This window comes from Tupaia chinensis, unplaced genomic scaffold, assembly GCF_000334495.1.
Source record: "Tupaia chinensis unplaced genomic scaffold, TupChi_1.0 Scaffold000361_2, whole genome shotgun sequence".
Classification (NCBI taxonomy): Eukaryota; Metazoa; Chordata; class Mammalia; order Scandentia; family Tupaiidae; genus Tupaia; species Tupaia belangeri.
In genome coordinates this window covers 5,066,468-5,082,154 of record NW_006159858.1, presented here as the reverse complement: position 1 = coordinate 5,082,154, position 15,687 = coordinate 5,066,468, and the positions used below count along the sequence as shown (strand labels likewise).

Here is a 15,687-nt window from a genome sequence, read left to right as displayed (position 1 = left end):
CAGAATGGTAAATAATCATGGCCAGCCACAGTGGCACAATTATAGCACAACTCTCTGCAACGCTAGAGGCCACATGAAAGATCAGAGTTCAGTTTCCAAGTCAACCTGTACATGCTAGGTGTGTATGCGTAGGATCCTGACTATTTGGAAAAGGCCAGGAAAGAAAGGTTTGCAGCATGAGAGTTGTTGAGGGTGTTTGTTTGCCTGTCTATGTCTGTCTGCCTCTCTCTTGTGAAAGAAAGAATGAAACTTTAGAAAGCACTTGAAGAAAAGTTCTTCCCTATCTTAAGGGCTTTTGATTCAGGGCCTCCATGTGGCCTTAATTCTTCTTATCCTGTCACCATTACTTTATTTCTGTCTTCTAGCAATCATTATCCTCTCATCTGGTCTCCTGCTCTTCAGCTTTTCTAAGCTATATAGCTATATTCTATAATAAAGGTCACAGTAGAAGTGCCTATTCTCTTGATTTCTGAATGACAAAATCTTTAAAATTTCAATAGCAATCATTTTCTGGGCTGGCACACAAAGATTCCAGTGCAGAACAGCAATTTTCACTTTAAAGTGCAATGTGCTTCTAACTCCTCAGATGAAAGTAGATTTTTTTTTCTCCTTTTTACCTCATTGTCCCTTGGCTCTCAAACACTCCTAGGCTACTATAAAAGTGTAGTGCCCTCAGCCCAGATGAATAAGAAAATCCTATGGGAAGGCCCCCTTGCTTGAGGCTGTAACAGCCAGAAACCACCTGCCCAACTCTTTAATTCTCACCTCAAAATTAGTTTGTGTGGCTGTGAAGATGCTGGCATCTCCCACTCTTTTGTTACTAATATCTGACTCTAATCTTCAAAGAATCCTGAAATGTGTTGAATATATTCTTGACTATTTCTTGAAATAATGTAAAAAGTCTGACTTTTTAAACATCTGAGGCTTTCTCATTTTTTGGAATCCACTGATATGTGAATCTCCTCTATGAAATCTTTCTAACCAATAGTTTCCCCTGAATTTCAAGGGAAAAACCTCATAGAAAAGTATGAGAGTTTCAGTCTACATATATCCACTGTAAGCCCAAGGAAAGATCTTTGTTATCTAGTAGAAGAAAAAAAAAATTCAGAGGAAGATGTTTTAAAAGGGTAATATTTTGGATTTTTTTCTATTTTCTTAGGAAAAATCACAGCTTTTTAGAGATATATACATATTTTACTTTTTAAAAAGATTTAATTATTTGTTATTTTAAATTTTGCTATAGGACATATGTGCTTACCAGAGAGAGAAAGAGAGAGAGAGAGAGACGAAAATGAGAAAGCAAGCCGCCAGGTCTAGCACTTGAACCATGGTCGGTCCTGTGGGAGTCCAGTTCCTTAACGACAATGCCACCTACTGGCCCTAGAGATATAATTTTTCTATTAGACTTTACGTTTTCAAATTTTCTACAATGCATATGCAAATGCTTTCATCATTAAAAAGTTTAATAAGAGGACCAGCCCTGGTGTATAGGGAACTGGATCCCACACAACCTTCTTGTGGCTCAAATCCTGACATCTGAAGCTTGGAAAACATGCAGGGCACATGTACATGCATGTCCCAAATCTTGATAGGAGGATAAGTGGAGAAAAAGAGAACTGTGGTATGACCATGCCCCACCAGGGTGATTTCTATTTCTGGCATACATATGTGCCCTTTGGCAATCAATCAATTTAAAAAGTTTATAAGAAACTGGCATATAACAAAGCTATAGATTTTGGTAGACTGTCTCTGTGGAGAGGAATTCTTTTTTTTTTTTTTTTTTTTGAGAGGTTTTTGCTATAGTGTGCGTGCGCTCGCCAGACAGAGAGAGAGAGAATTAGAGACAGAAAGCGAGAAATCACCCCCCCAGGGGGGATGGTCATGCCGCAATCCCTTCTCCTCCATTCTCCTCTCGGAATCTTGGGCATGCATGCACACGCGCCTGGCGTGAGTTTTAAGTCACCAGGTCCAGGACGCGAACTGCAGTCGACTACATGGGAGTCCAGCGACATAGCCATTACGCTAACTGCTGGTTCCCACTGTGGAAAGGAATTCTTGAGACAGAATTGAAGAAAGCAACCCCACTTACAATAGCTACAAAACAAATAAGATGCCAAGGAATCAATCTAACCAAAGATGTAAAAGACCTTTACGAGAAAAATTGAAAAAAGAAATTGAGTATTATTTAAAAAAAAAAAGGACATCCTATGCTTTTAGATCAGAAGAATCAGTATAATAAAAATGTCAGTCTTACCCAAATTAATCTACATATTTAATACAATGCTGATCTAATTACCTGAGACATTCTCCACAGAAGTAGAAAAACTATTTAGAAACTTTGTCTGGAAGCAAAAATGACCTTGTATTGCCAAGGCAATACTGTATCAAAATAATAAACCAGAAAGCATCTCACTATCTGCTTTTATTTTTCTTAAAGAACTCATTTTTTTAGTTTTCTTTATTTATTTTAATTGATCAGAGAGGGACAGAGTGAGAGAGAGAGAGAGAAGAAAAGTGAGAAAGCAAGCCACTAGGTCTGAGACCTGAACTGCAGTTGGCCATGCCCTTAATCACCATGACACCTGCTGGCCCCTCAACTTTAAAATATACTACAAAGCAGTGATAATTAAATCACCATTGGGGGAGGGGACACCATGGTACTAATATAAAGGCAGATAAATAGACCAATGGAAGAAAATAGAGAATTCAGAAATAAACTCAAATCATACAGTTAACTGATCTTTGAAAAAGGTTATAAGACAATGCAATGGAGAAAAGAAAGTCTCTTTGGCAAATAGTGTTGGGAAAATTGGATAGCCATCTGTTAAAAAAATGAAACTGGACCCCTATCTCTCACCATTAGCTAGAATGAACTCAAAATGGATCAAAGAGCAGAGACTTAAATATAAAGCCTTTAACTACAAAACTACTGGTACAAAATGTAGGGGAAACTTTTGAAGACAATAGAGTATATACAAAGATTACTTTCTTATTTTTTTTAAGAGAGAGATTTTTGCTATAGGGCACTTGGACTCGCCAGAGAGACAGAAAGTGAGAAATCACTCCCTGGGGGATGGCCATACAGCAATCCTTTCTCCTCCATTCTCCTGTAGGGATCTTGGGCACAGATGCCATGTACCCAGTGTGAGGTTTAACATGCTGGGTCCAGGACTCAAATAGCACTCGGCTACATGGGAATTCAGCGACATGACTGTTACATCATCTACTGGTCCTGCAAAGATATCTTTTCTTTTTTTTAAAGATTAATTTAACTTTATTTTTTAATTTTAATTTGACCAGAGAGGGACAGAGTGAATGAGTGAGTGAGAGAGAGAGAGAGAGAGAGAAAGGAAGCCACCAGGTTCAGGACTCCAACTGTGGTCAGCTTTATGGGAGCCTAGCACCCTTAACCACCATGCCACCTACTAGCCCAACTGCAAAGATTTCTTAAATAAGACCCTAAAGTACAGGCAATGGTAGTCCCTAAAATAGACAAGTAGGATTATATTAAGCTAAAAAGCTCCCTCATAGCAAAATAAACTATAAAGTGAAAAGACAACCTTTGGAATGGGAAAAAATATTTGCAAATTATGCCTCAGTTAAGAGACTGATAATCTAGAATATATAAGGAACTCAAGCAGCTTACCCATAAAAAAAGAAATAATCCAAGTTCTATTTTCTATTCTTTATCTTCTCTGCAAAAGGATGTTTCAAAATTAAACAAACATGAATTTCATGCAGTCTCTAATTTTATTAATCAAATTCAACTTGTAAGGAAAAACGTAAATTTTGGATAATTTTACTACTTTAAAATTGCTGATTTTAATGCAATTTAAAAAGAAAATCTCAGAAATGTACAAGCTCCTAAAACTGTTCATTTAATTCAATCCTCATCACTCAATTTAATCCTTATTCTACTTGGGTGAAAGTATAGATTGGGAATAAAAAATGGCTTTATCTTTTAGAAACACATATAAATTATGACAAAATTAGAGGGAAAGGCTGGCAAATTTATGTGTAAAACATCTAGATCTTCAGCCTTTTGAGAGTGAAAAGATTTAGTTTTTAATTGATATTCTAAGTTTAATACTTACTTAAAATTTTCATTTTTGGCCAATTTTACACTTCTGTTTCTCCAGAAATAAATCTTGTTTATATAGGCTTTTAATGTATTACTGTATACTTTCCAATTACCATATCTTTTTTTTTTTTTTTTTTTTGGAGAGGTTTTTGCTATAGGGCGTGTGCACTCGCCAGACAGACAGAGACATAGAGACAGAAAGCGAGAAATCACCCCCCAGGGGGGATGGTCACGCAGCAATCCTTCTCCTCCATTCTCCTCTCAGGATCTTGGGCACGCACGCACACGCGCCCGACATGAGTTTTAAGCCACCGGGTCCAGGACGCGAACCGTGGTCGACTACGTGGGAGTCCAGCGACATAGCCATTACGCTAACTGCTAATTCCCCCAATTACCATATTTTATATATAGAAAAAAGCTATTGGAAACTACAACCAAACTATAAATCCGCAAAATCAAATTTGACCCACATATAAATATTTTAGGACCAAATCAGTTTAAAAAGTATATTTTTGTGCCCATAACTTTCTATTGTAAGCATTCCACGTATATTTAGCAATTATCAGAGACTATCATCCTATAAAAAGAGTTGGCAAACTTTTTCTCTAAGGGGTCAAACAATAAATATTTTAGGCTTTGTGTTTCAGATAAACTTTGTCATAACTAGTCAAGTACACTGTTGTAGTATGGAAGAAGCCATAGACAGGACATTATAAATGACTGTGGCTACATTCCAATAAAACCTTATGTACAAAAATAGGTAATAGGCCATACTTGGCTTCTAGGTCATAGTTTGCAAACTCCAGACTTATAAAATAATCTGAAAATTACAGAACCAAGTCTTTTAGTTTCCTTCAACCTCAGAGGGCCTATTGCCTTCTACTGAGATAGAAAATTATATCTAGGCTCTCCAAAAGGTTTTCTTCTGGGACTTGAAAGATTCAATGGCACTTGAAAAGAACTTTCTCTACTTGCCAAGGGAGCTCAGCCAATTGCAAATCAGTTAAAGAACAGTGATCCCTTGGCGAGCCATTGAGAGCAGTTCAGAGAGCTTTATTAAGGAATCAATGTAGGTAAAGGTTTGTCCTGCCAAAAGACTTTGTGGGGTGGGTATTATGTTATTATTCCCAAATTTCAGATGAGGAAACTTGAGACGTAAAAAAGGAAAGTTACTCATCCAAGATCTATTCCATAGCCAATGCTAACTAACATCTGTATATTATTCTGGCTCAAAATATTAAACTAATAAAGATAAAAGTATGGCAAATAAAAATATGTAATCAACTATGTCTCCTAAAAGTCATATCTAGGCTACCAAAGGAAAGTATAATTTTTTTAACTTTTTTTTTTTTTAACGAAAACTATAACTTAGTACTTAAACCACTCTGTTTTGAACATGTTTTTTGGAGCTTTTAAAAAAATGTAGTCTTTTTCTTTCTTTCTTTCTTTCATGAGAGACAGATTGAGAGGAAAAGGTAAGCACCTCAACAGGGTCTCACACCCCAATCCTCCATCCAGCCAGAATCAACAGGCACCCATGCACGTGCCTGGTGTGTACAGGTTTGATCTTCCATGTGGCTTCTAGCACCGGTGCTCCTACCTGACACTGGTTAATAGCCGCATGGTTGCCATGGAATGGAGACTGTCTTTCTTTATCTCGATGATGCCGACTGCTGTGTTTACTTCTCTGCAACTGCTGACGTAATTTTGCAATCTGAAAAGAGAAAAAATAAGTACATCAGAGTGTTTTCCATACCAAATAGGAACACTCTCTTGCTTAATAAGAACCAGTAAAACTCACAATAAATCCTTTGAATTTTTAATCTGATTACACAAAAATTTTACACATATGTGCATATATACATACTTTTTTAGAAGAAACAAAATTATATTCCAATATTGTTGAGTACTAAATAAATAAAACTTTTAGCACTTAGAATAAACTTCATAGTTTTCATGTAGAATTTTTTTTTTTTTAGAGGTTTTTGTTATAGGGTGCGTGCACTTGCCAGAAAGACAGACAGACAGAGACAGAAAGCGAGAAATCCCCCCACACAAGGGACAGCCACATTGCAATCCCTTCTCCTCCATTCTGGGATCTTGGGCACGCATGTACATGCACCCAGCGTGAGTTTAAGCTGCTGGCTCTGGTACTCAAACCATGGTCGATTACATGGGAGTCCAGTGACATAGCCATTATGCCAACTGCTGGTCCCCTACTTTCACATAGAATTTTAAAAAATGGTAATTATTCTCTCAGTGCCCTTAGTGTAAGTCAATTTTTATTTATATTTTTTAATCTAGCACCTAACCTTCAAGAGCTCCAAAATTAAATAGTATTTAAAAATCAATTTGAACCATAAAATGCATTCACAGACATAATCTTAAGTAATCAATGCAATTTCAATTATATTTCATATTATTCCTTGACTGAATTCTTTTATTTCTACATTGTGTAAAATGCAAATGTCATTAACTATAGCACGAAAATGGCAGTCACAGCATACAAACATAGTTAACTTGCTTATACTGGGTTATTAAATTTCAGAAGCACTGTATATACAGAAAAATAATCCATATGAATTTGTGGTATCACTATAACATTATAAATATGATGTGTATATTATACTGACAAGCGTGAACTCTTGTTTTCTGGCCTACAGTAAAAGCTGGATGTAGTGATGCACAGCCACAGTTTTGTAGGAGGCTGAGGCCAGAGGATTGCGAGTTTGCAGCCAGCTCGGGGGACATAGCAAGACCTTGTCTTTAAAAAGGGAGGGGGAAGGCAAAGAACTAGATCTGATAATGTGTACATTTCCCTATCCAAATCTTTACCAAATCAACTCAATAATATTTTCTGTTGTTATTTCTCAAGTTAAAAAAAAAAAAAAAAAAGGAAAATCAATGGGAAATAACAAATCCCTGCTGCCAACAATTTCAAGCAACAAGCCAGGGAAAGGATCAGATACCCACACCCATTTCCTTGGAACCATTTTCCTGACCTCTTTAAGTTGATCTGTACTGCCCCAGGATGCTGAGCGCTTGTGAGACCCTTTCTTCTTTTCTGAGTATTCTTCTGCCCATGCACTTTCTGTCTATAAGGAAAAAGCAGGAAGGGATATTTTAATAAATCATTTAACAATAATGTCTACCATATTTTTCTATGATAAAATCCATTCCCACTAAACATAAATTAGGTTATTAGAAAGTATTTAAAATTAAACAAAGTATCTTTAATTTCTCCAGCACTGGTTATTTAACTGTAAATAATATTTCAGCAGATTTCTTTCATTCCTATTACTAATAAAATCCAGCAAATATTTTTACAAAATTACAATTATACTATAAGTACTATAGCATTTATTGAATAAAGTTAAGGACAGAGAAGCGTGATAATAATAGCAGCTAATTTTTGTGCTCTTATGTGCTAGGCACTATGCTTTCATACACTCTTTTCATTTAGCACATATAAAAAGTTCCACAAGTTTTGTAGATTAAGGAAACTGTGACAATGAGAGGTCAGATACATTGCCTAAGGTCTAAGAAGCCACAAAGCCAAGAAATAAACCTAAGACCCCAGAGCCGTAATCTTAACCCCTATTCTAACCTATATTGCTTTAAGTGGGACCAGCAGTTAGCGTAATGACTATATCGCTGGACTCCCATGTAGTCGACCGCGGTTCACATCCCAGACCCAGTGGCTCACACCGGGCGCATGTGCATGCATGCCCAAGATTCCGAGAGGAGAATGGAGGAGAAGGGATTGCAGTGTGGCCATCCCCCTGGAGGGTGATTTCTCGCTTTCTGTCTCTCTGTCTCTGTCTGGCAAGCGCACGTGCCCTATGGCAAAAACCCCTCCAAAAAAAAAAAACCGAAAAAAAAAAAATTAAATCTTCAGTGGTTATACCAAACTCATCAGAAAAGAAATACAAATGGGTTCTTGGCAAATGAAAATATACTCAACCTCACCCATAAGAGAGATGCAATTTAAAACTTTGCCAAGACTGGACAATGGGATAACATAAACTCCTTTACAATGCTGATAAAGGAGCCTTTATAAAGAGGGATTTTACAACTGTTGTCAAAGTTATAATTGCACACACAGTTTGACACGGCACCCCCTCTTTTGGTAATTATCCTGCAGATGTACAAAATATATATGACATATTCATATTATTCCTTTTTTCTTTTTTTGAGAGGTTTTCGCTATAGGGCGTGTGCGCTCGCCAGACAGAGAGAGACAGAGAGACAGAAAGCGAGAAATCACCCCCCAGGAGAGAAGGTCACGCCGCGATCCCTTCTCCTCCATTCTCCTCTCGGGATCTTGGGCATGCATGCACACACGCCCGGCGTGAGTTCTAAGCCACCGGGTCTGGGACGCGAACCACGGTTGACTACGTGGGAATCCAGCGACATAGCCATTAAGCTAACTGCTGGTTCCCCCATATTATTCCTGTAATACTGTTTTTACAAGTAAAAGATTGGAACAATGTAAATAAATTGGATCTCCTTAGGTCTGGCTAAATAAATTATGGTATTGTCTTTATAACAGAATACTATGCAGCTGTAAAAATGAACAAGGAAACTGACAATATATAGATATGAAATAATCTTCACCTATATAGTTAAGTGAAAAAATTTTAAACTTAGTATACTGTGCACAGCAGCTGCCACTACTTGAGACTGCCATAAAAAATATAAATGTATGTAAATTATCTTTACACAAATATACATGGTAACAAAAAAAATTGGTGTCAATAGCTGCCTCCTGGCAGGAAGGCCCTTTAATGTATATCCTCTGTACCTCTTGAATTTTATACTACAGGAATGAATATATAAACCTATTTAAAACAATAAAAAAGTACTCAGAAAACACTGTGCAGATTAAATATCCTTTTTACTCCTCACTACCAATTACCAATCATAAAAACGTCTAGTTTCAAACAGAGGAAAAAAAAATTTCCCCAAATCAAGAAATCGTGTTCCTAATTATTCATTACCCCAAGCCGGGATCTCCCCCTTATAACTGAAAGGACCCCATTTTGATACTCTCAACTCAATCAGAATGAAACACTGCAATTTGTTCAACTCCCCATCATTCTAAGCTCTATGCCACTTTAGAGCCACCAAGTACTGTAGTATTTGTCGAGATCCCTATTATTTCTCATATTAGGGTCCATAGGCTCTAAACATCAGTTGTTAAACATCTGTCACAAAGACCAACCTAACTTAGAATGTTTCCACGTCAAACAAAACAAAACAAAGCATACAAACACCAAACGAGAATGTATTTATTGAGCCAGCCTCAAAGCTTAGCGGTTAAGGCAGCTGGACCCAACATGGCTGACTGTGGTTTGAGTCCTGGGACAGCTAGCTTGGTAAAACACACCAGGTAGGGTCAGCAAATGGCATGGTGGTTAAGGAGCTGGACTCTCACATGGCTGACTACAGTTTTGAGTCCTGGACCTAGTGGTTTGAAACTCATACTAGGCACATTACGTGTATGCCCAAAGTCATTGGAGGAGAGTGGAGGAGAATGGAGAAGAGATTACGGCATGGCCAACCCCTGGTGTTTTTTTCCCTCTCACTGTGCTGGTCCACAGGGCATGAAACCTATGGCAAAAATCTTTAGAGAAAAAAAGAAAAAATCTATCAGGCATGTGTGTTTGCAGTGGCTTGAAACTCACACTGGGCACATGTACATGTATGCCCAAAATCCCAGGAGGAGAATGAAGAAGAGATTGCAGCCATCCCCCCAAGGTGGTAATTTCTCACTTTCTCCTTCACTGTCTCTGTCCCTCTCTTTTTCTCTTTTGACAACCTAAGTCAAAAATCTCTTAAGAAAACATATATGGGGACCAACAGTTAGCGTAATGGCTATGTCGCTGGGCTCCCACGTAGTCGACCGCGGTTCGAGTCCTGGACCCAGTGGCTTAAACTCATGCCAGGCACGTGTGCGTGTGTGCCCAAGATCCTGAGAGGAGAATGGAAGAGAAGGGATGGTGGCGTGGCCATCCCCCCGGGGGGGTGATTTCTCGCTTTTTGTCTCTCTCTGTCTTTCTGGCGAGCACACGAGCCCTATAGCAAAAACCTCTTAAAAAGAAAAAGTATCAATGTGATGAAAGTTGGAGCAACTGTTCCAGATTAAAGGATAAAGAGAGGAGAAGATTCCTCATGGCTCCTGTGAAGTAGTGATTGCAGGGTAAAAGTGAAATGAAGATTTCCTACTGATAATTCAGTCTCCAGCAAACAAGTTAGGGTGGCAGGAGAGGCGAGAGGCAGGCCTTCAGGAAAAGATTCCTCATGGCTCCTGTGAAGTAGGTATTTCAGAGTAAAAGAGAAATGAAGATTTCCTACTGATAATTTAGCCTCCAGCAAACAAGCTAGAGTGGTAGGGAGCTCTTCTAGTTTTCTATCTCTGTCTCTGTGTCTCTGCTTCTGTCTTCTCATTTTTTTGGTAATTTTTCCTTTTTAAAATTTTTTAAAGATTTTCTATTTTGTGCTTTTTTTTAAAAAGAAAAACAATGATAATTTTTTTTTAGTTTTATTCTTCTCTTTTTTTCCTGTTTCTTTGTTGTTATTTCTCTTTCTCTTTTTTGTTTGCTTTTTTCTCATCTCTCCGCTCCTCAGTATCCATTTAACTGTGTTTCTAGATGGATCTAAGGGCACTGTAGCTAAACATCCAAATACTATTAGGGTTAACATATTCCTCAATATCTACTGAATCTGCTGCACAAAGCAATCATAATAGAATGGCAAAGAGGTTCCAGATCAACTCTTTCTGCTTGCTCCTGAATATTCAGATTGAATTTCGAAAATTAGGAAGAAACATACCATCCATCAGCTGACTAGAAATCACCACAGGACCACAAGAAATATGGGGAAACAAGAAAATACCTCTCCTCCAAGGGAAAAGAATAACTCCTCTTCATCCACAAGCAGTCCAATGGAAATCATGGAAATGACTGATAAAGAATTGAGAACATTCATAATGGTGAAGCTCACAGAGGTAGAAGAGGAGAGAGAAAATGAACTGCAGAAGAGAAAGGAGAAAGAAGCTGATGAGTTCCAGGAGGTGAGGAAATTCTTGCAAGATCTAAAAAAGTAATTACACGCTTTACAAAAGAGTCAAAGGGAACTGTTAGAAATGAAGTCTATAATACAGGAAGTCAAAATCTCCCTTGAAAGTATTAAAAGCAGACTAGGTCATACAGAAAATAGAATTTCAGACATAGAAAACTGCTGGCCTAGAAAAATCCACCATGATGACTGAGAAAATTGTCCAAAAAAATGAGAATAATGTATGAGAAGTACTAGATACCATCAAACATCCAAACATCCAGATAATGGGCATTCCAGAAGGTGAAGAGACCCATAAGGGCATTGATAATCTATTCCATGAAATCCTGCAAGAAAACTTTCCAAACCTAGAGAGGCACTCAAAGATCCAGTCCCAAGAAATATAGAATCAACCCAGGAAGATCTTCTCCAAGACACATTATAGTCAGGTTGACCAAAATCACAAAGACAAGATATTAAGATTGGCAAGAGAAAAACATCAAGTTACGTACAAAGGATATCCCTTAGGCTAACAGCGGATCTCTCATCGGAAACAATGCAAGCGAGGAAAGAATGGGAAAATATATATATTTTCAAAGTGTTAAGAGAAAAGCAATTTCAGCCGAGAATACTGTACCCGGCAAGATTATCTTTCACATGGGAAGACAAGACAAGAACATTCTCAGATAAACAAAACCTGAAAGAATTTACCAGCACCAGGATCCCGAGAGGAGAATGGAGGAGAAGGGATTGCGGCGTGACCATCCCCCCTGGGGGAGTGATTTCTCGCTTTCTGTCTCTAAGTCTCTCTCCGTCTGTCTGGTGAGCGTACACACCCTATAGCGAAAACCTCTCCCCCAAAAAAGAAATAAGAGTTCAAAAACTAAGAAAATGGCCAACTTAATCATAGGGACAAGTCTGGAGTTGACTATTATATCTCAGAATTTAATTGGGAAAAATGAACCACAACAGAAGATAAAGTACATGAGACTGAATTGGTGAAGTATAATTTTATGATTTTTTTCTTTCTTTTGGAGAGGTCTTTGCCATAGGGTGCGTGTGCTCGCCAGACAGACAGAGAGAGACAGAGAGACAGAAAGTGAGAAATCACCCCCCAGGGGGGATGGCCACACCGCAATCCCTTCTCCTCCATTCTCCTCTTGGGATCTTGGGCACGCATGCACATGCACCCGGCGTGAGTTTTAAGCCACCGGGTCCGGGACGCAAACCACGGTCAACTACGTGGGAGTCCAGTCACATAGCCATTACGCTAACTGCTGGTCCCTAATTTTATGACTTTTGATTAAAACATTGATTTTCTTGTACACTTTGTTATCTGTCTTGAGATATGAATAGGTTCATATACCTACCATTTGAACAGAATCCTAACCTGTTTCCTGGCTTTAAGTTTTAAGCAAAGTTCCTTAGCATTTCTTTAATTTAAGTTAAAACTGGTTTTCTTAATAGTACCAAGTGAACTTGCTATTGAAAGTAGTTATTTAAGAAATTGTGTGTTCAATACAATGTATTGTGGCCACGCCGCAATCCCTTCTCCTCCATTCTCCTCTTGGGATCTTGGGCACCTACGCACATGCACCCAGTGTGAGTTTAAGCCACCAGGTCCAGGACTCGAACCGCGGTCGACTACATGGGAGTCCAGTCACATAGCCATTACGCCAACTGTTGGCCCCAGAAAATTTTTGATAATAACATGCATGATTAAGCCACAATACAGTATATTCTGGATGAGAAGTCACATTTTGTATGCTGTGACGATGCTTAGGGAATGAACATACATTAAAAAAAAAAAAGGTTTAGAAAAATAAAAACTAAAACTTTTTCTTGAAATTTAAAAAAATGCATTAAAAATACCTATATGATGACTGCAGTAAGATATATAGCCCCAGCTAGGTGCTACTTTATAGAATGTTCATTCTACTCATTTAGGCTTATGACTGAAGTTGGACTTGTGTTCATGGAAATGTGTATATCAGCTGTGCTTGCTATGAAAATATTTAGATCAATTAAGATCTTAGTGACTCAATAAAATGTGGGGGGGAAAAGTACAGAAAGCAAACACAGATACCAGAGACAGCATGGGAGTAGAGTAGGAGATGGCAAAGGGTAAGAGATTGGGAATCAAGGATGGGGGGAAAGAAAAGCAAAACATATAGGCAACAAGAAATGGAAGATTATTTGTTTACGTTAACATGTTTGTTGATGTGCTTGATTAAGCCAATATACAGTGTACTGTGGATGGAAAATCTCATTTTGTATGCTATAATGATGTACATTGAATGAATGTAAATAAATAAATTTAAATAAAAAAGAGAAAAAAAAATTTCAATATGTTTCTAGTATGCAGTAAAAGGATAACCTGGGATAATGACTTTGAAGCTACCTTTTGTAAACTTTAATAGTCTAAATTATTTTGAATAGTTGCAAATATCAGGAAGAATACATTACACACATACACACAAAAAAGGCTAAAGAGAGATTATAATGAAATACCGTGTATGTTCCTTGACTAGACCCAAGTTTACAGAGGAAATTGCTACAGAAAACATAATTAAGGCAGCTGAAATATTGAAATATTGGAATATGTACCATACATTTAATATCAGCATTTTATCAATGTTAAATATCCTGAATTTAATAATTATATCGGCAATATTTTTCATGATCAAATGTGTAAGAAGAATCAAAATGTCTGCAATTTACTGATTAGGAAGTAGTAATAATAACATAATTACATATACAAAGAAATATAACAAAAATGTGGCAAATATTATATGGTAAATATATATAAAGAGTGTATTTGTGTTCATTCACTATTGCAACTTTTCTGTAAAATTCTGATTTGTTTTTCAAAAGAAAAACTTTAAAAAGCTCTAGGAAAATTATCAAATGGTACTTATTTTATATATAAAAATTAATTCAAGGAAAAGCAAAAGAATATAAAAGTTTCCTGTAAATTTATTAAGAACAAATTAAAGATAATGAGAGTAAAAGTATTATTAGGTTTCAGGAAGTCGCGACGTAGTTTTCTGTTTTTCTATGCAAAAATGTGTCATGACTTTCCCTAAGAACACAATAATTACTAAGACAAATAAAAGTAAGCACAAACTTTAATAGACAGCTTTATTAGTTTCAGTGATGAAATGTTCAAATCCAAAAAAAATACTTAACAAAGTCATTAATTTTACCTATACTACTAATTCAAAAGATAATTACTTTCTTTGTTCAACTATGATGCTGTGCCTTGATTATAAGATACTCTTAGGTATTGATAAAAGGCAAAATTAGGTTTTAATTAAATGTTTCCATTTTGTTCTGTCTTGCCTTGTACACTGGAAAACTAATAGATATTTACTACCGTATCATATTTTGGACTAGAGATTGAGGTTAGAGTTTCTATTTTCAAAGATGGCTTTACATAGAAGGGAAAGAATCAGCTAGTTACAATACCATGTGCTGAAAGAGATGTTTTTCTTAAAGGAATTGGAATTGTTCTTCCAGTACTGGAAGGACAGGGAGAGTAGGTAGCAAGGTTTTATGAACAAAGAGATAACATGAATATAAGAATCCAAGTTATTCAGGCAAAGGGTGGAAAAGCAATTCACATTAACTGGAGAAGCCGGGAAGCCTCAGTGAATGGAAAATATGGGCCAGGTTCTGCAAGTCCATTACCAAGAGTTAGGATATATTTTCAAAAGTATTCTTAATGAGACTTTAAAATTATATTCGTTATTCCTTGACATATGTGAGTTAAAAAGTCTTAATCAAAATACTAGCACACCAAATGCTACAGCACACTGTATGGATCATACACCATGGCCAAGTGGAATTAATCCCTGATATGTAAGGACAGCTCACATTAAAAAATCAGGGTGATAAACCACATTAATAGAATAAAGGATTAAACTCACATGGTTAATCATAGACGCAAAAAAAAAAAAAAAAAATTCAGTGCCCTTTCAAGATAAAAAACTAGCACACCAAATGCTACAGCACACTGTATGGATCATACACCATGGCCAAGTGGAATTAATCCCTGATATGTAAGGACAGCTCACATTAAAAAATCAGGGTGATAAACCACATTAATAGAATAAAGGATTAAACTCACATGGTTAATCATAGACGCAAAAAAAAAAAAAAAAAATTCAGTGCCCTTTCAAGATAAAAACTCAGCGGGGGACCAGCAGTTAGCATAATGGCCATGTCGCTGGACTCCCACATAGTTGACCGCGGTTCGAGTCCCGGACCTGGTGGCTTAAAACACGCCGGGCGCATGTGCGCGCATGACCAAGATCCTGAGAGGAGAATGGAGGAGAAGGGACTGCGGAGTGGCCATCCCCCTTGGGGGGTGATTTCTCGCTTTCTATCTCTCTGTCTCTCTGTCTGTCTGGCGAGTGCATGCACCCTATAGCAAAAACCTCTCCAAAAATAAATAAATAAATAAAAACTCAGCAGGACCAGCAGTTAGCGTAATGGCTATGTCACTGGACTCCCATGTAGTCGACCGCGGTTCACGTCCCGGACCC

General features: G+C 37.4%; 1 protein-coding gene across 1 annotated transcript in view; it reads right to left on the bottom strand.

The window, feature by feature from the left end:
- The window catches only part of FAM117B (family with sequence similarity 117 member B), a gene marked incomplete at its 5' end in the record, with an annotated part of 43,466 nt that overhangs the window by 14,290 nt on the left and 13,489 nt on the right, over window positions 1-15,687 (bottom strand). The window contains 2 exons of the mRNA XM_027773652.1: window positions 5,682-5,795; window positions 7,084-7,176. Coding sequence (XP_027629453.1) covers window positions 5,682-5,795; window positions 7,084-7,176 — 207 coding nt within the window. The remainder of the gene's footprint in view (window positions 1-5,681; window positions 5,796-7,083; window positions 7,177-15,687) is intronic.